Source organism: Hevea brasiliensis, chromosome 16 (assembly GCF_030052815.1).
Source record: "Hevea brasiliensis isolate MT/VB/25A 57/8 chromosome 16, ASM3005281v1, whole genome shotgun sequence".
NCBI classification, from domain to species: domain Eukaryota; kingdom Viridiplantae; phylum Streptophyta; class Magnoliopsida; order Malpighiales; family Euphorbiaceae; genus Hevea; species Hevea brasiliensis.
In genome coordinates, this window is record NC_079508.1 from 49313837 (window position 1) to 49336275 (window position 22439).

At 33.3% G+C, this 22439-nt stretch overlaps 2 protein-coding genes and 1 long non-coding RNA gene across 4 annotated transcripts; 2 read left to right on the forward strand and 1 right to left on the reverse strand.

Moving 5' to 3' along the window:
* The first annotated feature begins 10 nt into the window (after nt 1-10).
* LOC110635985 (LRR receptor-like serine/threonine-protein kinase RGI2) lies at nt 11-3794 on the forward strand. The gene is made up of 2 exons (XM_021785489.2): nt 11-3120; nt 3271-3794. Exons 1-2 carry the CDS (start codon nt 312-314, stop codon nt 3714-3716), a joined length of 3255 nt encoding a protein of 1084 aa, XP_021641181.1. The 5' UTR covers nt 11-311; the 3' UTR covers nt 3717-3794.
* On the reverse strand, nt 3167-14109 carry LOC110635992 (uncharacterized). Its single transcript, XR_002491266.2, has 2 exons — nt 11515-14109; nt 3167-3718 (listed from the first exon to the last, which is right to left on the reverse strand). It is a non-coding gene; the product is annotated as an uncharacterized LOC110635992 (long non-coding RNA).
* A 5863-nt stretch (nt 14110-19972) lies between these two features.
* LOC110636011 (glycolipid transfer protein 3) lies at nt 19973-22036 on the forward strand. Of its 2 annotated transcripts, none has more exons than XM_021785514.2 (6): nt 19973-20385; nt 20484-20539; nt 20876-20943; nt 21243-21378; nt 21550-21693; nt 21791-22036. In XM_021785514.2, the coding sequence occupies exons 1-6, from the start codon at nt 20226-20228 to the stop codon at nt 21824-21826; spliced, it is 600 nt and encodes a 199-aa protein (XP_021641206.2). In that variant the 5' UTR covers nt 19973-20225; the 3' UTR covers nt 21827-22036. The 2 variants fall into 2 exon arrangements, with proteins under 2 accessions (XP_021641206.2, XP_021641205.2); XM_021785513.2 differs by having other exon boundaries at nt 19974-20385; nt 20813-20943.
* Nucleotides 22037-22439: the final 403 nt, after the last annotated feature.

Consider the following 22439-nt stretch of genomic DNA (forward strand, 5'->3'; position numbering starts at 1 on the left):
ACTTCACTCAAGAAACTGCACTCTGTAAAACTCGTATACAGAACAGGAGGTAATAGAATAGAATTTTGGGATAAATTAGAGGAAGATAACTTTTCACATCCCCAATTACCCGTTAAAAAAAAAAAAGTCATGGTATGCACGAGAAAAGGGGAAGGATTTCATGTTTACAGAAAGTATTCTGTCAGTAAATATGGATTAAACCAAGGGTATTTCAGTATCTGAATCTCATAAAAAGAAAACTAATAGAAATTTGGGAGGCTGGATGTGCTATAATTAAATGAGATAGCACAGTAGCAGACAGTACCAACCTCATGATGTCAAGCAATGCAATCACTATTTTTCTCTTGTTTCTCAACATATCTCTTTTTCCGGCCATCTCTGCACTGAACCAAGAAGGTCATTCTCTACTTTCATGGCTTTCAACCTTCAATTCTTCTTCTTCATATACTTTTTTCTCTTCATGGGATCCAAGCCACCAAAATCCATGCAAATGGAAGTATGTCAAATGTTCTAGGAATGGGTTTGTCACAGACATAACAATCACCTCCATCAAACTTCCCACCGGCTTCCCTACCCAGCTCCTCTCCTTTAACCATCTCGTTACTCTTGTCCTTTCCCACGGAAACCTAACAGGAGAAATTCCACCTTCCATAGGAAACCTGTCCTCACTGATCACATTGGACCTCAGTTTCAATGCTTTATCAGGAAAAATCCCAGTAGAAATTGGAAAACTGTCTCAATTGCAGTCACTTTCATTGGATTCGAATTTGCTTCATGGTGAGATTCCAGGGGAAATAGGAAACTGTTCAGCGCTTAGACAGCTTGAACTGTTTGATAACCAGCTCTCTGGAAAGCTTCCTGCAGAAATAGGCCAGTTGTTAGCCCTGGAGATTTTTCGCGCTGGTGGGAACCCAGGAATTCATGGTGAAATACCAATGCAGATATCAAACTGCAAAGTGCTACTCTATTTGGGTCTTGCAGACACGGGGATTTCAGGACAGATTCCGAGTAGCATAGGGCAAATGAAGTATCTCAAGACTCTATCAGTTTATACAGCTAATCTCACTGGTAACATCCCACCAGAAATTGGTAATTGCTCAGCCTTAGAAGATCTCTTCCTTTATGAAAACCAACTCTCAGACAACATTCCCGATGAACTGGCTTCATTACAAAATCTCAAGAGGCTGTTGTTGTGGCAGAACAATCTAACTGGGAGCATTCCAGCAGCTCTGGGAAACTGCTCAGTTTTGAAAATCATTGATCTCTCGATGAATTCTCTAACCGGTGGGGTTCCTGTGTCTCTGGTCACGATAGTAGCATTGGAGGAGCTTCTTTTGTCTTATAATTATATTTCGGGAGAAATCCCAGCTTTTGTTGGGAATTTTTCTGCTCTGAAGCAGCTTGAACTGGATAATAACAAATTCTCTGGTGAGATTCCAGCTGCCATTGGTCAACTAAAGGAGCTTTCGTTGTTCTATGCCTGGCAGAACCAGCTCCATGGAAGCATACCCTCTGAGCTAGCCAACTGTGAGAAACTTCAAGCACTAGATCTTTCTCACAACATCCTCAATGGGTCAGTTCCACATTCTCTCTTTCATCTCAACAACTTAACCCAATTGCTGCTGTTATCAAATGGACTTTCAGGTGAAATTCCATCTGATATTGGCAACTGCATTGGTTTGATCCGTTTGCGACTGGGATCAAACAACTTTACTGGTCAAATTCCACCAGAAATAGGGTTCTTACATAACTTGAGCTTCCTCGAATTATCTGATAATCATTTTATTGGAGAAATTCCTCTTGAAATTGGAAATTGCACTCAGCTAGAAATGGTTGACTTGCATGGAAATAGGCTTCAAGGAATCATTCCGAGAACTCTTGAATTCCTTGTTAATCTAAATGTTTTAGACCTTTCAATGAACAGTATATCAGGCACCATCCCTGAAAACTTGGGCAAGCTTACATCTTTAAACAAACTGGTAATCAGTGAAAACTACATCACTGGTTTGATTCCCAAGTCACTTGGCCTCTGTCGGGATCTGCAGTTGCTAGATATGAGCAGGAACAGACTATCTGGTTCAATCCCAGGACAGATTGGTCACTTGCAGGGGCTAGACATCCTCTTGAATTTGAGTAGGAACTATCTAACGGGTCCGATTCCAGACAGCTTTGCAAACCTCTCAAAACTTGCCAACTTAGATCTCTCTCACAACAAGCTCACAGGAACACTCACAGTACTTGGTAGTCTTGACAATCTCGTCTCTCTGGATGTCTCATACAACAAATTTTCAGGTTTCCTTCCTGATACTAAGTTCTTCCATGATATCCCTGCCATTGCATATGCCGGAAATCCAGAGCTCTGCATTAACAGAAACAAGTGCCCCTTAAGTGGAAATCGCCATGTCAAGAACACCCGACATCTAGTCATGTGTACTCTTCTCAGTTTAACAGTAACGTTGTTGGTTGTGCTCGTGGGACTGCTTCTCTTTACCAGAATTCGCCGAGCTGCATTTGCAAGGAATAATGAAGAAAATATATTGGAATGGGATTTCACCCCATTTCAAAAGCTTAACTTCTCTGTCAACGATATAGTAACCAGACTCTCAGATTCAAACGTCATTGGAAAAGGCTGTTCAGGGATTGTTTATCGTGTTGAGACTCCATTGAAACAGGTTATTGCAGTCAAAAAGCTCTGGCCAGTGAAGAATGGTGAATTTCCAGAGAGGGACTGGTTTTCTGCTGAAGTTAGAACTCTTGGATCAATAAGACATAAAAATATAGTAAGGCTCCTAGGATGTTGTAACAATGGAAAAACCAGATTGCTTTTGTTTGACTATATCAGCAATGGAAGTTTGGCTGGATTACTCCACGAGAAGAAGCTGTTCTTGGATTGGGATGCAAGATACAAGATCATACTAGGGGCAGCTCATGGTCTGGCTTATCTTCACCATGATTGTACTCCTCCAATTGTACATCGTGATATCAAGGCAAATAATATCTTGGTAGGGCCACAGTTTGAAGCTTTTCTAGCAGATTTTGGACTTGCGAAGCTTGTTGATGCTGCAGAGTGTTCTATAGCTTCTAACACCATTGCCGGTTCTTATGGATACATTGCTCCGGGTAAGTACAAGCACTTCAGTACTTTCAAAATACAACTGAACACAACTTTCACAAATTTTAAGTTCAAAATTTTCAAAATTGTCAAATCCCAAAACACAACATACTTATAATAATGTGATGTAGAGAGCTAACTTCATTTGCAAATTGCAGAATATGGATACAGTTTCAGAATCACAGAGAAGAGTGATGTGTTCAGCTATGGTGTAGTTCTTCTGGAAGTGTTAACAGGGAAAGAACCAACTGACAACAGGATTCCTGAAGGTGCCCACATTTTAGCTTGGGTCAACAAAGAACTCCGGGAAAGAAAAAGAGAATTCACAACAATTCTAGACCAGCAGCTACTTCTTCGATCAGGCACTCAGCTTCAAGAAATGCTTCAGGTGCTTGGGGTGGCGCTACTCTGTGTGAACCCTTCCCCAGGGGAACGACCCACAATGAAAGATGTAACAGCAATGCTGAAGGAGATCAGACACCAAAATGAGGATTACGAAAAACAGCATTGCAACAGCAAAGCAGGATCCACCAATCCAAAAGCAGCAGTTCACTCTTCTAGTTTCTCCAGATCATCTGAACCCCTAATTAGATCACCTTCTTGAATCTAAAATTCCACAAAATATTGCACATCAGTTCATTGATTATTTTTCAAGCAACAAAATAATTTGCATAGATTGATATACGTCGTCGTCGTAGTAGTAGTAGTAGTAGTAGTAGTAGTAGGACTTAAGATTCTGTTTTTTCTACACTAATTCAAGTTTGGTTCATCTAGCTTGGGGATGCGCTCCAAGGATCTAACTGTGATTTGCATTCAAAGCAGAGAAAAGGTGCAGCATGCATATATTCTCACATGCCAGTTCTGCCAAAGTTAAATCCTATAGTTTAAAAATAATGGAAAATGAAAATGTGCTGCATCCTTATAAGAAGTTCAAAATGTAAGACAAGGTACTGTATACTCGCATAAATTCTTTATCCCCTTTCCTACAGTTCAGAACATTCGCAACTGCTAAGATTTGCATATGCCCCACAAAAAATGAGACCAAAATGCCATCTACCTGCTAGCCTGTATTCTACATGATACATATATAAACCTAAGCAAACCCGCCTGTCAAAATAACTATTATCGACTAAAATTCATAAGATAGGCCTTACTCCTACATAAATAGGCTCCTCTACCATAATCCTCTAGCATCGTTGTATCTCATTCCTAACTATATCAAGATAGTGCATAAGCTTGTTTCTAAGAAACTAAAATGTCTAACAACTGTCATTTTAGCAATCCAGCAAGCTGCTTCCATCAATAGTGCTGGATACAGAAAGTCAACAATAATTAAAAGTGCTACAGTACAAACATATCAATGAACAGGGCCTGTTATCAAACGCAGTTGTCAAACTGGGGACCAGGAGAAAAAGACGTTTAGCTTTTGAGCCTATTGTTTGTCCATAGGGAGCTGGGCCAATGAAAAGCCATTGTAGTGACACCAATATTTTTTTGGGATAAGCCAAAATAAATCATGAAATTATGGAGATGCAGAAGGACCATCATTCCCTACAAGAACACCCAACATCAATCTTAGTAAACATAAAGAAATCTCATGCTCCATGTTCTTGAAAGGATACCTTGCTTCTGGTCACATGATATCAAACCATCTCAGGCCCACAGATAGTTTTAGGAATCCTATCAACCTCTAATGGCCAAGAACACAAGCAACCATCAATACAAGATATCAGTTTTATGGAACTTCTCACTCAAGAAATTTGAACCTCAACAATTAAGCGTAACATGAAGTTAATAATATCTATATATCCTCCTAAATTCTAGTAATATTCAAGGAAAAGCTCAACAAACATGGTTGGCAGTTGGCACTACCCTTTTTCCTGTTTCTGATGTTCAAATCACGGCTTTCATAATGCAGTTATTTCATAATTAATTACTTAGAAAAAGGGCTTGCTACTATTAGAGATATAGTGGCCCTATTCCTTTATTACGCTACAGCATATTTGGGTCATAAATTATTCTTTCAATCAAAATATATTTTTGACGTCTAAAAGCGTAAAAAAGTTGGCATCTGACTTTCAACCTTTGTTCCATCATAATAGAGTCTTGATAAGCAGCTTTCTTTTCCCTTCTTTTTTTTTTCTCCTTTTGTTTGGCATGCCAATGCTATAATAGTTTATGAAACTTTTTTTTCCACATTCAGAAGCTTAAATCCCCAAGAAAATAATATTTATTGACACATCAGAGGCAAAGCCACCCCACCAATATCAAATAGAAGAGCCATAATACCCAAAGAAGGATGAGTCAAAACAAGAGTTCTACTAGGCAACCCCACTTCATAATTTGATATCCAGTTTGCACACTAATCTCCATCCCCGTAATAATAGTTTAAAGAAACCAAACTTCCACGAAGAACTGATTAAACAATATTATTCACCTGATTCAAATGTAGTTGAAGAAATTCATATTGCATCAAAACAATTTCCAAAGAGTTAGAGAAAACAAAATAGAATTTTGTCCGTCAACAAGCAACAGTGCACGGAAATAGGAATGCTATATGCTGTGCACAACGTGATTTACACAAAATGACAGTATTGATCAAATTAACCTTTTACTGTGAAAGAGTTCAAAATCAAGAATATGGAGATGCTATTTCAGAGGTTCAATAAAATGAGAAAGTTAAATAACATACAATTTATGGAACCCTCAAATACTCAAACCCCAGAACTAAAACAAACCAACCTGATCAAGAGAATCAAGTTGAGGGCAAGCACAATTTAGGGCCCCATTGATAAATCACCAAAAGTTACGCGCGACTTAAAAAACTGCAGTATCCATACCTCATCAATTTGATTGCTCAAACCCTAGTTAAAGCACCCTCTGAAAGCAACACTGGCACATATGACCACGTGTATGTACATGTACAATTTTTACATTTGACATCATTCTTCATGACACAAGTACTAATACCAACTCCTTAACCTCTTATCCACATAAACTATTAATACTGTAAAATTATTTGGCATTTTCTAGTGTAGCACAGGGGAAAAAAGCTATGTAATCTCCTCATGTTTTCTTGTGTGTGTTACCTTGTTCAACATTTATATCGATGGAGGACTCAGTTAAAAATATATTTTCAATTTGTTCAGAATTGTAAGAGTATTCATGGAAAGGAAATTGAAAAGCAATTTTCACATTAATGGCATCTTCTGAAACATACCATGCAATCCACTATTGGCTTTACCTTCGGCCTAATGAGGCTTTGGCACTCGGTAATAATGAATACATAAAGTGCTCTTAATTTTTTTTTTTTTTATTTATTCTAGTTGATTTTGTAAGTACTCTAAAAGTATAACTGCAAAAATCTCACATCAATTTCTCTCTTACAGATAATTTCATCTATTAATGTGGCTCTGCAGAAAGTACATGGTATCATTACAACACAACATCATGCAACAAAAAAACTAAAAGAATGGAGAAAAGGTTACACTTTCCATTTTCTTAATTGAATTATTTACATAGCCAAAAGAACACTTTTTTCTCCTCTGTTAATCTTTTTTTTGTTTGGAAAATATGATGCAGATAGCACAAATTTGTAAAAAATTACATTCACATGAATATTATATTTTCAAAGAATATGGTACATATGTATACAAACAAAACATTTCCTCTAAAAGAGAAAAAAAAAATACATGATAAATTACCCCATTCTCCTGTTCCTGGAGAATCCCAAGTAATTAACATAACACCTCTGAGATAACAAGTGATGAATCAGAACAATAGAACACATGAAAAATAAATTAGGAATAAAATTCACATTTCAGGAATATCAAAATGGTTATCAACTATTGCAAGTACATCTGGTAAATCTCAAAACAAAATTCAGAGTTTACAGTTTAGACTAGAACACTATCATCTTGAGATCAAGCACTGAAGATTATAGCCCTGCTCACAATAGAATAAAATTTAGATATGTCAATGCCATAGTCATTTGCTAAGTTATGGAGTTTAGACTAGAACACTATCATCTTGAGATCAAGCACCGAAGATTATAGCCCTGCTCACGATAGAATAAAATTTAGATATGTCAATGCCATAGTCATTGGCTAAGTTATGCATGTCCCCACAGGATAATGAAGCAAACCCATGAGAAAGAAATGGATTTAGATACGTCCATGTAGAAATTTGAAAGCTTCACTATATCCCTCTTCAAGTGCTTAATAAACGGACAGTGATTGCAGATAAACATAACCTGCACCTCCACATCCTCATAAGTAAAAATTGCTTGAATTTTTTATGTGATGAAACGATATAGAAATTTCTTGTTTGGAAGAAGCCAAATAGAGAAATTGCCTAACCAGAACTGAAATGGCTGCCATAGAAGTCATGCAAGTCCCAGGCCCAGTTGTAATATGTCAGTCCTAAGTAACATGTTCTTCCAGATATGTATGGTCTTACAGAAGAGGATAATACACAAATCATGTGTATGCATGCTGTTTAATAAATGACTATAGGAAAATGAAAAAAAAAAAAAATCATTTCATTCTTACATAAGAGCATAGTATCTAAATATCTAATCATGAGTATGTATGTCATTTAACAATTCCCTAAAGAAAACCTATCCAAAAAAATAAAAATTGCAAAAATCATACTGTCTCCTCTATAACTCCGCCTGTAGTTTGCGCTTAGCCGGTCCCAAGCCCGGATAAAGGAGGAGGGTTGCGGTAGGTGACAACTAGCGTAAAAATTTCGTTACACCTATGATATGGATTCAAATGATATAAACGTTGGGGCGTATTGAGACATATGCAAGGGTATAGGGTGTTCACCGAAAGCGACGCGCCATGCTAGCGCCCGGGTGTAGTGTTAAGTGAGCAAAGATTCCCACATCATGGACGGGTATGGGTAAAGAAATTAGTTCATAGGATAGATAGTAGAACAGATAGTGGAACAAAACACAAGGTAGACATAGAAAACAATAGAAGATATCATAGAAGGAGACCAATTAGGAAGGAGCAGGATAGGAGGAGGATCAGGGTTGATACTTGGAATGTTAGATCACTTACAGGAAAATTAATGGAGCTTGTGGATACCTTGAAAAGGAGAAGGGTGAATATTGCTTGCATTCAGGAGACTAAATAGGTAGGAGAGAAAAGTAAAGAAGTGGGTAATTCAGGGTACAAACTGTGATTTACCGGAAAGGAAAGAAACAAGAACGGAGTGAGCATAATCATAGACAGGACATTGAAAGACACAGTAATAGCTGTGAAAAGAGTAGGAGATAGAATTATACTAGTAAAGCTAGTACTAGAAGGAGAAACAATAAATATAATTAGTGCTTATGCCCCACAAATAGGACTAGACAGTGAGAGTAAACAAAAGTTTTGGGAAGATATGGATGATTTAATGCAAAGCATACCAAATGAAGAGAATATTTTCATTGGTGAAGATTTGAATGGACATGTAGGAAGTGATAGACAAGGTTATGAGAATGTTCATGGAGGTTTTGGTTTTGGCAGTCGAAATGAGAAGGGAAAAAACATCTTGGATTTTGCTATGGCATACAACCTAATACTAGCAAATACCTACTTTATAAAAAGAGAGTCACACTTAGTGACTTTCAAAAGTGGGCAACATAGAAACCAAATCGACTTCCTCTTAACCAGGAAGACAAATAGAGCTCTATGCAAGGATTGCAAGGTCATTCTAGGAGAGGCTTTAACAAGTCAACATCGATTGGTGGTCTTAGATGTCAAGTTTAGGAACAATTCAAGTAAGGTCAGAAGAAATAATGTAACTCGAACAAAGTGGTGAGAGTTCAAAGGAGTAAAGCAAGTGAAGTTCAAAAATGAGCTTCTCGAGTCCGAAGTATGGAAGCTGGATATGGAGGCCAATGATATGTGGATACAAATGGCATCAAGGATTAGAGAAGTAGCTAGAAAAGTACTTGGAGAGTCTAAAGGACATAGACCACCCTCAAAAGAGAGATGGTGGTGGAATGAGGAAGTACAAAAGGCAGTGAAGAGAAAAAGGGAATGGTATAAGAAATTACCTAAATGTAATAATAATGAGGCATATGAACAGTACAAGATAGCAAAGAAAGAGGCAAAAAAGGCAGTTAGTCAAGCAAGAGCACAGGCCTTTAAAAAGTTATATGAGAAACTTGGAACTAAAAAATGGGAGAAAGATATTTATAGATTAACAAGGAGGAGAGAAAGAAAATGTCAAGATCTCAATCAAGTTAGGTGCATTAAGGATAAAGAAGGAAAAGTGTTAGTAAAAGATGAGAACATTAAAGAAAGATGGAGAAATTATTTTAATGATCTTTTTAATAATAGTCAAAATGGTAATAGCGTGAATATAGACTATAGAACAATAGAAAAGAATGTGAATTATACTAGAAGGATTAGATCTTTAGAAGTAAAGGAAGCACTTAAGAGAATGAAAGTGGGTAAAGCCTGTGGACCCGATGAAATACCTATTGAAGTGTGGAAGTGTTTGGGAGATATGGGAGTGGCATGGTTAACTAAATTATTTAATAAGATTCTAAACTCAAAGAAAATGCCTAATGAATGGAGGAATATTTTAGTACCTATTTTTAAAAATAAGGGAGATATACAGAGTTGCTCAAACTATAGGAGAATTAAACTCATGAGCCATACTATGAAGTTGTGGGATAGAGTTGTGGAGCATCGACTACGTCAGGATACTTCTACTCTCTCAATCAATTTGGTTTCATGCCCGGTCGTATGGAAGTGATCTTTCTCATTAGAAACTTGATGGAGAAATATAGAAATGTGAAAAAAGATCTACACATGATTTTTATTGATTTGTAGAAGGCTTATGATAGTGTTCCAAGAGATGTCTTATAGAATGTATTAGAACAAAAGAGGGTATCTATTAGGTACATACAAGTGTTGAAAGATATGTACGAAGGAGCAACTACTATTGTGTACACAGTGGGAGAGGACACAAGAGATTTTCCGATCTCAATTGGATTACACTAAGGATCGGCCATAAGCCCTTACCTTTTTGCATTAGTTTTAGATGAATTGACGAAACATATACAAGAGAGTATTCTTTTGTGCATGATGTTTGCGGATGATATTGTTCTAATAGATGAGACACGAGAAGGAGTCAATAGAAAGCTAGAACTTCGGAGAAATACTCTAGAGTCAAAGGGTTTTAAGTTAAGTAGAACGAAGACAGAATATATGCATTGCAAGTTCAGTGAAGGCCAAACTGGTGATAGGGAAGGAGTTAGTTTGAATGCAGTGGTACTGTCCCAAATCACTTTAAATATCTAGGCTCAGTCCTTCAAGTAGATGGGGGATGTAAGGAGGATGTTAGTCATAGGATTAAAGCCAGATGGTTGAAGTGAAGACATGCCACGGGAGTTTTATGTGATCGTAAGATTCCCAATTACCGTACAGCCATACGACCGGCTATGTTATATGATAGTGAGTGTTGGGCACTGAAAGAGTCGTATGCGTCTAAGATAAGAGTTGAAAAGATAAGAATGTTAAGGTGGATGAGTGGCCATACTAGACTAGATAAAGTCCATAATGAGAGTATTAGAGAAAAGATAGGAGTGGTGCCAATTGAAGATAAGTTAAGAGAAGGGAGATTGAGGTGGTTTGGTCATGTGAAGCGTAGACATACGTAGGCTCCAGTTAGACAAGTAGAGCACATTAGGTTAGAGGATAGAAAGAAAAGAAGGGATAGACCTAAATTGACTTGGAGAAGAGTAGTACAACATGATCTAGAAATATTACACATTTCTGAGGATTTAACCCAAAATCGTTTAGAGTGGAGAAAGCGAAATCCATATAGCCTACCCCAAATTTTTGAGATAAAGACTTAGTTGAGTTGAATTGAGTTGAGTTGAGATATTGTCTCCTCTATGAATGCGCTAAGATTGGAAGTGTCATACTTGAAAGTCACTATTAAACAAATCAGACATAAGGTTGTAGGAAAGAACAATAAAACTCAAAATAATCACAAGAAATCATTGAAAATGGATACCCCACAAGTGTTCTTGGTGATCAAAAAGTTTCCACGGAGTTGAAGGGAAAATTCTACAAGACCATGATTCAACAAGCTATAATGCAAGACAGTGAATGTATGGCTGTTAAAAAACAACATTTCCATAAAATGACCATCCAGCGATGAAGATGCTAATGGGAATGAGGCAGGAAAAAGAAAAGGAAACACCAAAAGCCAAACCCAAACCAATAAAACTGCACCAAAAATTCAATTAACCATCAAATTCACTTCAGTTTTAGTCATTCTACTAAAAATGGTTAATTGATCTAAACCAATACTATACATACACATATTAACTATATAAAAAATCTGGACTAACAATATTAAATTAATTATTGCAAATATTTAATTCTCACTTCATTTCAGAGTTATGAAAGGCGCGCCTAAGACAAGAGGTGATGGAAGCTAGCAGCAGAGCATCTGGATCACCAAAAGGCAGGCGACATGTGGATGTGCCTTATGCATGCAAACCCAATTAGCCCTAATAAAGCCATGAAGCAAGTTGGGAGAGCCAATGACTGCAAAGAAGAAGAAGCAGAAGAAGAAGAAGAAGAAGAAGAAGAAGAAGAAGAAGAAGAAATTGATCGAAAAGATTCATGTTGGCCAATAAGGGTAAGCCTCGACAGTAACCATTATTGGTCTCTTAGTATTGAACAAAGAAGAAGAAGAAGACTACTTGTAGAAAATGAAAAAAATATGAAAAATTTTATTGATTTAAGATTGAGATGACAAGAAAATCTAATAAATGAATTAAACGCCATACATGTAAATTTTGCATTTTAATAAATTAATTATTAAAATAGTGTTGGAATAATTTATTTTGCAAAATAAATATGTATTTCACCAAAAATGAAAAAAAAAATAATAATTTTTCTTAGTCATGACTCATGAAGCTAAAGTAATATTACATGTCAAAACAAAAGGGGGAAAAAAAAGTAAATGTGCATATCATATGATTTATTATTCCATATGAACAAATAATTCAGCAAGTGCATATATTTATTATTTTTCATTTTCTTATAATGCAATTTGTTATATAAATTATATATATCTATTTTTTTTTGGATAAATTTTCCATATTTTTATAAGAAATTTTTGTCTAGACCCAATCTATTATGGATTCAAAACATAAATATATGGAACTCATATATTTGATAGGTTTTTCCCCATATATTTTACATCATGAATTTATAATAGACCAGTCTAGATAAGAAAAATCTTATTTTTACACTTTATCTCACTCAAGCACGCATCTTGGGTCTTGCGTCTAGGGTCTTACGTCTAAGTTCCAGGACCCTCTAGTGCTTTAGTGCACCTTTAATAACTATGCCTCATCTAAAGAGGACCATCATTAGCTGATCAAATCTAACACCTCACCACATGCTTAAATAGGTAAGGAGACAAAACACCTTGTCATGTGTTCCTGATGTGGGACAAGAAAAAGAATATCTTAAGAAATACCAGCTTCAATTCAACTTTTCAAGAGATCTCATCATATACCATTCTTTTTAGGGTACTTTGCTTCACTCTGTACCTAGATTAGCTAATGAGTAATTACAAGTTAGAAAATGCTCAAGTATGAAAGAATAATCTAAATATATGTGAAATATTGTTGGTTTTCTATAGCATTTACTTGCGAACTCTTATGAGTGTAGGGCAGCAGGCACGTGTGAACTAATGCCTAGGAAGCTTAGAGTATATACCAGAAGGAGATTCAAGGAAGCTGTAACAGATGGGCCAGTGGAGTATTCTGGAAAGAGGAATGCTGCTGAGCTGGATAACAGAATGGGTGCTGTTACATTGGCTGAAGAATCTATAAACAACTGACCTAGAGAACTAGGAAGGCATGTTTGAGTATTCTCTTATGTAATTCGGCTTTTGCTGGGACTAAAGGATTCCGAGTATTCCCTGATTAAATACACTGGTTATTGTAATAGGATTGTGCTGTATTCCTGTTTCATTAATGAAAATTGCCTTCCTCTCTTCTTAATTCTTGTTTAATTCTTTGATTTAAGCTCTTTACTCTATCACAAGCTCTTCTAGGTTTGTGATGCAGTGCATCATTTGTTTTTTGTGCCTCCCTAAAATGATAATTGATGTGGGAAAATTAATCCCATATTGAAGGTGATAGAGCCTTAAAAGATTCAAAAGTTTTATAAGCCTTCTTAATGTTTAGTAGTGATTAATGGAAAATAATAATGTTAATAGAAGACATTAACAAATGGAGCTCCTAGAGATGGAGGATTGAAACACCTTGAATGTGTGTATTCCCCTTCAAGGGTAGGAAAAAGAAGGAACCCACAGGAAGTTTTGATACTCTTCCATCATCAATGTGGAGATAGACACAAAACTTCAGAAGTAAGCCTTTCTGCTTCATCAATTTCTATTATGATTGACCGGTTTCACTCTTAAATGCATGGCTTATGCCATAAAACCATCTCCGCTTGGTGTTTGACATATTTAATGGCATGACAAGTATGCCACCATGTTTGTTGAGCTTCCATTTTAAGTGATAATTCACAAGCATTAGCAATCAAAGAGTGTTAAGAAAACTCATATATTTCCATGTCATGCCCGTGAGTCTAGCCTAAACTAGTGATCCACAAACAAAATTAGCACGCACTCACTCACATGTAAAATAACTAACCCCCCAAAAAAAATTATGAATCTTGAACACTACAACATTTGAAACCCTTAAAACAATGAATTACACTAGACTTGTCCTAATTTCTAATAGCAGTTACTGGGATAAGCTCAGGTGAGTTTTTCACTGGAAACTGCAAATAGAAAGAAGCAAAAAAGTTTCCAAATTACAATATCCTTTCTTTTGCTCTATTTACTCAGCATTTCATATATCCTATAGCAATATGAACAATAAGCAATGTAAAAGAGAAACATGCAAATAGTTACATAGAAAGCCACAAAACAATCTATGATAATGCAAATATGGAGGGAACTCACCAGCAAAGTAGGATATGATTCAACATTTCCAGTATCCAATTCTCCCAATTAGAGGCTCTGGCAGCCATAATTCACAACATCATTACGCAATTAACCCCATAATCGCAAATGGCACTCAAATTTACCAAATTATGATTTAAAAAAAAAAAGTCTCGAATTCCCTTGACCACAATTCCACATAAGAATGCGTAAACACCTCAAAATGGGGCGCTCTGAAGCCTAAGGAGACACGTTGTCGTGACTCAGTCCTAGCAGCTCGAACTATGAGCTTCTTGTGCTTCCTGTACCAGAGCTGCAGAGAATTGAAACCCATCATCGAGTTCGAGGATGCCCGTATAGACACAAGCGTTGTACTGGGTATTGCTAACATGCACTGGAGAGGCAGTATTCGTGTGCCTCCTGCTATGGACGCCACACTCATCAGAGCAGTGGCAGCCTTGGTTGGGTCCCTACTGAAATTCTGAAGATGTCACGGGCTCGTTGCCCGTTGTCTCCCTTCTGGGCCGCTGGCTATGACAAGGGTAAAATAGTCCTTTCAACAAATGTAGAAGTTACAATTGCATTTTGGTTGATCGGTTGAGGATATTTTTGGAATTCCGGTCTAAAACGGGCCTCATTAGGTCATGGGCTTCACCGTCGAGAGTCTCCCAAATTTAAAAATAAAATTCTATAAAAAAAATTAAAAATAAAATTATACTTCTATAATCTATCTATCTATTCATCTATAATCTATTTATATCTATCTATTTATAATTTATACGTAGAAATATAAATAGAATAAAATACCCTCATAAATTTATATTATTTATAATATACATTAATTATTATGACATATATTGAAAATTATTTTTGTTGTTATTATGACATATATTGAAAATTATTTTCGTTATCTTCCTAACAAGAGATTTAAGTTAGAGTTATTATATAGTATTTATAAAATTATAAATAAAATAATCATGGGATACAATTGTGAACGAATTAAAATACTTTTATAAATTTAAATTTATTTTTGTAAATTAAAATTATTTTATAAATTCTCTTCACCACAATTTTTTCTCTAAGTGATTAATATAAATTAATAATTAATTATAATTAAATCTATCATATTTTAATTAAAGTTCAACTATTAATTTTAATTATATTTTAATTTTAATTTAAATAATATGGCTATGAACAATTTTTTTTTCCATTTTTTTTATAATTATCTTTATTGTCTTCAAGCAATCATAATATAAGAATTAAAGTTGATCAAAATACAATTGGATTTTAAATATTTTAATTTTAATTTATAGCGATATATGTAGTTAAAGTAAACATGTAATTTTTATTAGGAAAAAAAAATTGAAAGTTAGACATTAAAGGAGAGAGAACATAGTTATTCATGTAAAAAAAAGAAAATTATTATTGCTAAATCATAATAAGGTGATATAATTAATCACATTCACATAGAGTTTTATTTCATTATAAATAAAAATAATAAATTCAAAAAATATCTCATTTAAAATGATAAGACGCGCATGCAATATAAGTTAAGAGTGATATTTAGGTAAAATTCTTTTCAATAATGATAATTCTAAGATTCGAACTCTTAATCTTATAAGTAAAATTCATCTAAGGATTAGCTTCACGCAACTGTCCAACCACTTATTGTTAAAAGACTAATTCTTATTTAAATATATAAAAAAATATTTTAAACCTTTATGATAATATTTTAATTTGACAAACTTAAATTGTTTCAAAAATTATTATTGATTTATATATATATTACTTCATAATTATAAATCATAAATATGAAAATTAAAGTTATTTATATTTATTTATTTATCTATCAGAATGAGAGATTATAAAAATTATGTCTAAGCTGCTTAAATATATTTTTTTAAGTAAAATATAAAATTAGTTGTCATTAGGTGAAATTTACGTCTTATTAATTGAATATCTATTTTACAGTATAAGAGGTTCAAAATTAAAATTTTGATAATTTAAATAAAATATTTAAAAAAAATTATTGATCATAATATCACTATCTTGGGTAGAATAATTAGGGTGACAAAAAAATATCAAAACTAAAATTTGAATCGAATTGGTTAATCAAGTTTTTAGTTTTAGAAAACTTACTTTTAATTAAATTTAAAAAATTGAAATACATATTGTAATTTATTATATATAAATGTTATTGATAAATTAATATTTTATAACACTTTTTATTTTTTTAATTATATTTATTTTTATTTATAAATCACTATAAATTTATAATTATAATATTAATATTTTATATGATTAGTTCAAAAGTTAAAGTTAAAGTTAAAATTAAAATTAAAACTAAATATCATAAATAATAATTTATTTATTAAAAAAATATAAAAAACTAATTCAACTGAATCAATAAAATAATCAACCATTTTATAGTTGATCGATAAATCAATATTATAATTTAATTTAAAAATTAAGTAAAAAGCTCAAATTAAGTTAAAAGCTCTTACAAGCCTCTGATGACTACCGTTAAAGTTAAATAACTTCTTATTGATTTAATTAATTCTTTTAAATCTTGATAATTATTTTTAGAGTGAAATAAGTTCTTATCAATTTAGTTTATTATTTTAAGCATCTGACAATTACTTTTATAATTAAATAAGCCCCTATTAATTTAATTGATCTACTTAAGCCCTTATGAATCAAAAATTCATTTTTACAAAGTCTCACTTGATGTTATGTATGCTCGGTTAAACGGAGTTCAGCATGCATACAGCACCTAAAACTCCTCTTCTGCATCCAATACGGGACATTGCTGAAAAGCATAGAATTCAACATGAGGCATTGCCAACAATTACTAAATTCAACATGAGGCATTACTGAAAAGCACTGAATTCAATGTTGGACATGATGAATTACAATAATAGTGTACAATATTTATATTTCCAATTATTTATCTTCTATTGATAGGATTAAGTTAGAGAGAGAGAAAGTGAGAGAGCAATATAAAATTTAGCTCTTAAATTATGTAATAAAAATGAACGTCAACTAAACGTTCATCTATCATTTGTAAGTGATATGAAATACATTAGGCCTCTTTGACTCAAATTTTCATGTTTTGATTGCAAAAGTAATTATCAGTTGTATAAATAGATCAACTAAATTGATAAGAACTTATTTGACTGTAATAGTAATTGTTAATGAGCTTAAATGAATCAATTAAATTAATGAGAGCTTATTTGACTATAAGAGTAATTGTAAAGAGCTTGAAGAGCTCTGTTTGGATGGAAGTGAGGGAAGGGTAAATAAGAACAGTGAAGAGTAAGTAATTATTATACCCCTGTTTTGAAAGGGGTGAGCTAGTGAAGGGTAAGGGTATGGCTTACTCTCTCTTAGCCCTCAAATCCCAATTTTTCTTATATCCTAAATTGGGGTGTAAGCAGGGGAAGGTGAGAGATGCAAAATTATTTTATTTTTTATTTTTTTATTGTGTCCTTAATTTTTTATTAAAAATCAAATTATATATATTTATAAACATAAAGAATATACATTACCTCTCTTTACCTTTTCATTAATTCACCTCTTCTCAAATAAGAGATTTTTTCTATTGTAGCCTTACCCTCTCTTACCCTTCCATTAATTACCTTTCTCTCACTCCATCCAAACAAAGCGTAAATAGATCAACTAAATTGATAAAGACTTATTTAACTGTAGGAGTAATTGTAAAGGGCTTGAAGAGCCTTTTTATCTAAAAAATCTTCTATAAATTTTAGATTTTTTTTTAAAATAATTATTTTACCCTTTTAATATTTTAATTTTATATAAATTTTATTCATATTTTTTATATTATTTAATTTTAATTTATTAATATTTTATATTTTTCATTTTAATTTTTATATTTTTAATAAAATTTCATTTAATTTCTTTTTAATATTTATTTTTAGCTCTTCAAAATCTCTTTTCTACTGAGCTAAGCTAGACCATCAGATTTTGTATTTAATAAAAGCGAAAAGAGTATAACAATTTTCTACATTGAAAAGAGAAAAAGAGAGAAAGATAGCATGAAATATTTTTAAAAGAAAGTTTTGAAATTCTGGTGGAAGAGATTTTAGATTAAATTAAGATTAAAATGAGAGGAGTTAGAGAGAATAGGAGACTAATCTAATTAAATAAGTCTAATAATCTCATTTGGTTTTATTTAAATTATTTTATATATGTATATAAATTGTAATTATAATATATTATTATTTAATAATACTATTCAGTGCCCCAAATATTATTTAGTTTCGCTTTTTTTATTAAATTATACGAAATTAACAAATTTAAATTTAATTATTCATAAAATAATATACAAATTATATCACAAACTACACTAAATAGTTTTTAACTCCATTAATTATTCAACTCATTATTAAAAAAAAAAAAAAACTCATCACCCATCAAAATCAAATTCCATATTTTGAATGAATTTTCCTCTATTTTTTATAATGGAAATCAATGAGATATGAACTCATTTAAAAAAAAAAAAATTCAAATTAGATTAGATTATATTAATCAAGGCATCTCAAATGTAAGTATATGTACTTATCAAAGAGTGGTATGTTTCATCCCAGCATGGCATATGACTGCATATCTACCAAAGAATGTATATAAAGAATATATATTGCCACTATACATCTACTATAAAACCTCAGTTTTCTGACAATCATTGCTTTCTTACATTGCCAACTTCATAATCCAAGCACCCATCTCTATTTTATGAGGAAAATTTTTGTTATCTCAAAATTCTTGTTCAAATAATGAGCAAATAAATGTTAAAAATGACAGGGTAACAATTAAAACTGTTGAATACAACACCCTTACAATCCTTTTCTCTTACATGATTAATTACAAATAATTTTTGATGCGATTTAAAATTGTATTTAATAACCCTTTTTTTTTTAAAAAAAAAGTTTAGGGGTAGAAGGGTATTCATATTAGGAGAGTTTATAGATTACTAGATATTTATAGTAAAGTTTACGTATCACAAATTTATAAGCAACTCTAACAGCAATCAATGAAATTCGAACTTAAAATAAGTACATTAGTGTCTGAATTATTAACAGCTGAGTCCATCCTCGTGGATGATCACACTTAATAATTTTTTGAATAACAAAATAAAGGTAAACATATATCAATTTTTTCAAAAATATTATACATAGAATTTACATTAAAACTAATGACCTTAAGTAATCTTACAATATGATTCTGTTAATTAAGTAATCTTATGATATGATTCTGTAAGAGATCCCCTTTGAAAGTAAAAAGTGTTGGACAGCCAGCTAAGATTGCCCAAGTTAGAAATTCAATCCCAAATGTTGTTAATTAAGTGGTCATTTATAATTATTTTTTATTTAATTTTAATTCAAATTTAAATTCAAGATTTTATAATTTTGAATGATTTATTAAATTTTTTTTTTAATAAGGAATTGGGATGTGGAGATTCAAACCTGATTCTGAAAATATTGAACAATTATTATCATAATTATTATTGTTATTTTTAGAAATGAAGGATGATGTGTTGGTAGTAGGAAATTGATCTAGAAACAGACCAAAATTACAAGTTGCGAACAAGATATATAGGACTTCATTAAAGTATTAACAGCTATATAATCAAGTTTCTTTAACCTTATCTCCACGGCCAACATGATTAAAAATATTCCTCTGCAGTGAAAGGGAAATTAATTATTAATTATTATTATTGAAATGCAAGGACCCACAATTTACATCATAGAAACCCAAGCAATGATCTAAAATGGATGGCTGAGATCCTTCAGATGTATACATACAAATACAATATCAAACATTTGTTTAACAATTAGATGGATGGCTGTTAGATAACTCCCAGGTCAAATATAATGTCACAATCTATGCCTTACAGAAGAAATATGAATATAAAAAAATATCTGATGTCATGTATAAAAATTAAAACTGCAAGTTCAACCACAGAAGTTACCCAATCAGATTCTCATTTCTTAGTAGATGAGTGGGCTGCCAAATTTCTCTCAGGGGAGTGCAAGTATAATCTCCAAGCAATTAAAGAAACCCAGTTGGGAATATATATAGAAACTAAGAAGAACCAAGAATCTTGGAGATGAAGAGGAGGAGAGAAATGGAGAAAGGGTCAGAGATACAATCTGCCATTGAAGAGCTTTCCTTGCTGATCAAACTCAAAACTAGTGATAACCATGATGCTGCTCTCATACCCACAAGGCCTTTTTTATATGTCTGCAATTTGGTTATTCAAGTTCTTGGTCAGTTTAGTTCTTGTTCTTCCCTTTTTATCTCTATATCTTCTTCACTTTAAGAATATCAGCTTGACTTTCTGGGTTTTGTGCTTGTCCTTCTGAAGATAAGATAGGCCCAACAATGGCAGTTTTGAGACAAGACATCAACCAGAATGTTCAGGTAAGAATGAAGAAGAAGAAGAAAAACAGAATCCAAAGTTGTTTCTTCTCATTTATCTTCTTAAACTTTTGACTTTCTATCATGACAAGAACACTACCCATGACATTTCAACAACCTTAGCTCTCTTGTCTTCATTGTTTCAATCAGTCTGGTCATTTCTGTCATTGTTTGAAATTTGTCATTTTCTTGCTAATTAATAGAACATTGGCCCTTTTTTTTTTCCTTCCCCAACCCCCCCCCCACCCCTTCCCTTTTTTTTTGTCTTTTCCACAGAGAATAGAGATGCAATGTGATTCTGATCCTTCTTTATACTCAAACTTGGTTGAGATTTTGAAGAAAGAATCCGATGAAGCCAATGCAAGAAAGGGAGCAAGCTGTAGTAAAGCCTTCGTTTGGCTCACCAGGTAAGCACATTAGAACATGGGTTCAACTTAGTTTAGTCCGTCATTAACATTAATAGAAATTAAATAACCAAGTAATAGATTACCGCGTATGCTTATTTAATGGCCGACAATGATGTACTTGTGTGCTTGGCTTTTTTCAATTATTGGTTCTTACAATATTAATATTCTATCTGTTTCTGCTAAAGCATATTTAGGATGTCATTCTCTCCTGTTTAATAGTCTATCATCATCAGATTATGGAAATTTCAATAGTTGATCACTATTAATTCGAGAAAAACGAAACTCAATTCGCTCCCCAGATCCTTGGATTTTACAGTTGCTTTATTACAAAGATTAGTGAAGGATCCTGATCAGGAAATGGAGGAAGCTGTAAAAGATTCTTACAATATTACTCTGAAGCCATGGCATGGATGGATTTCATCTGCTGCTTATAGAGTAACTCTCCCTACTTCCTTCTATCTACTTCCGGCAATTCTTTTTTTCTCTGATGGTGTTAGTTTGAACTTGAATTAGGATTGAATTTAAGTTATTTAACTGGAATTTTCAAGTCTTGACCAGGTGAATCCTTAATTACTGAAATCTTGAACTAACAGATAGTGGTTGCAGGTAGCTCTTAAATTAATTCCTGATACGAAGGCCTTCATTAATCTCCTCAAGCGAAAAGATGAAAACAATGACACACTTGCAGAGGATATGGAAACCTTCATTTCACTACTAGTGCCTATTCTAGAAGAGATTCACTCCATTCTGGTGAGCTCAAGTTCATATCGCTGACGTTACATGGTCACTGTCTTTCTGTTTCTTGGTTGTCTGCTTAGATCTCTCAAATCTCATATCAATTTTGCAGATATTTTACAGGTTGGATAAGTTGAAGTCTACCTGAGGAGATAACACAGAATCAAAGCGCATGTACATAACCTATAATTTCCTCCAGTTCCTTTACTGTAAATATGAATTTTGTGAATAGCTACATGGAAAATTTGTTGTAACATGAACTAATTACGACAAATTTTCCATTTATCCGAACATCTTGCATGTATTCAAAAATCTGTAACCACATCCTCTGCTCTAAATAAATTGCATTTTCCTGAGACTTGGCAGGCTGATCAAGTAATAATGCCGCAAGTTATATTTGTTACAATGTTGTTCAGAGGCCTAATGAAGTGAAACCAGCCAATGGCACTCATTATTCTCAAGAAAAGAAAAATCTTGGAGTTCTTTCTAACGAGGACAAGAAAGGTTATATGGAGAAAATGCTATTTCTGTGTTTTATGTTACAGAAGTTGGTTTGCGAAAGGTTTAATGTACATGTCCAATTGTAGCAGCCTCATGTTAGAACACTCATGATACTTGGGCTAAAGAACATTTTCCTGAGATTCCCCCGTACTTTACTTGGAACATGCAATTGAAAGTACAAAAGTGAAGGCAGCTAAAAATTTATCCTCTTGATAAGTGTAACGTCGGGCCATCCTAATGGATTGATGCAGCCCTGTGGT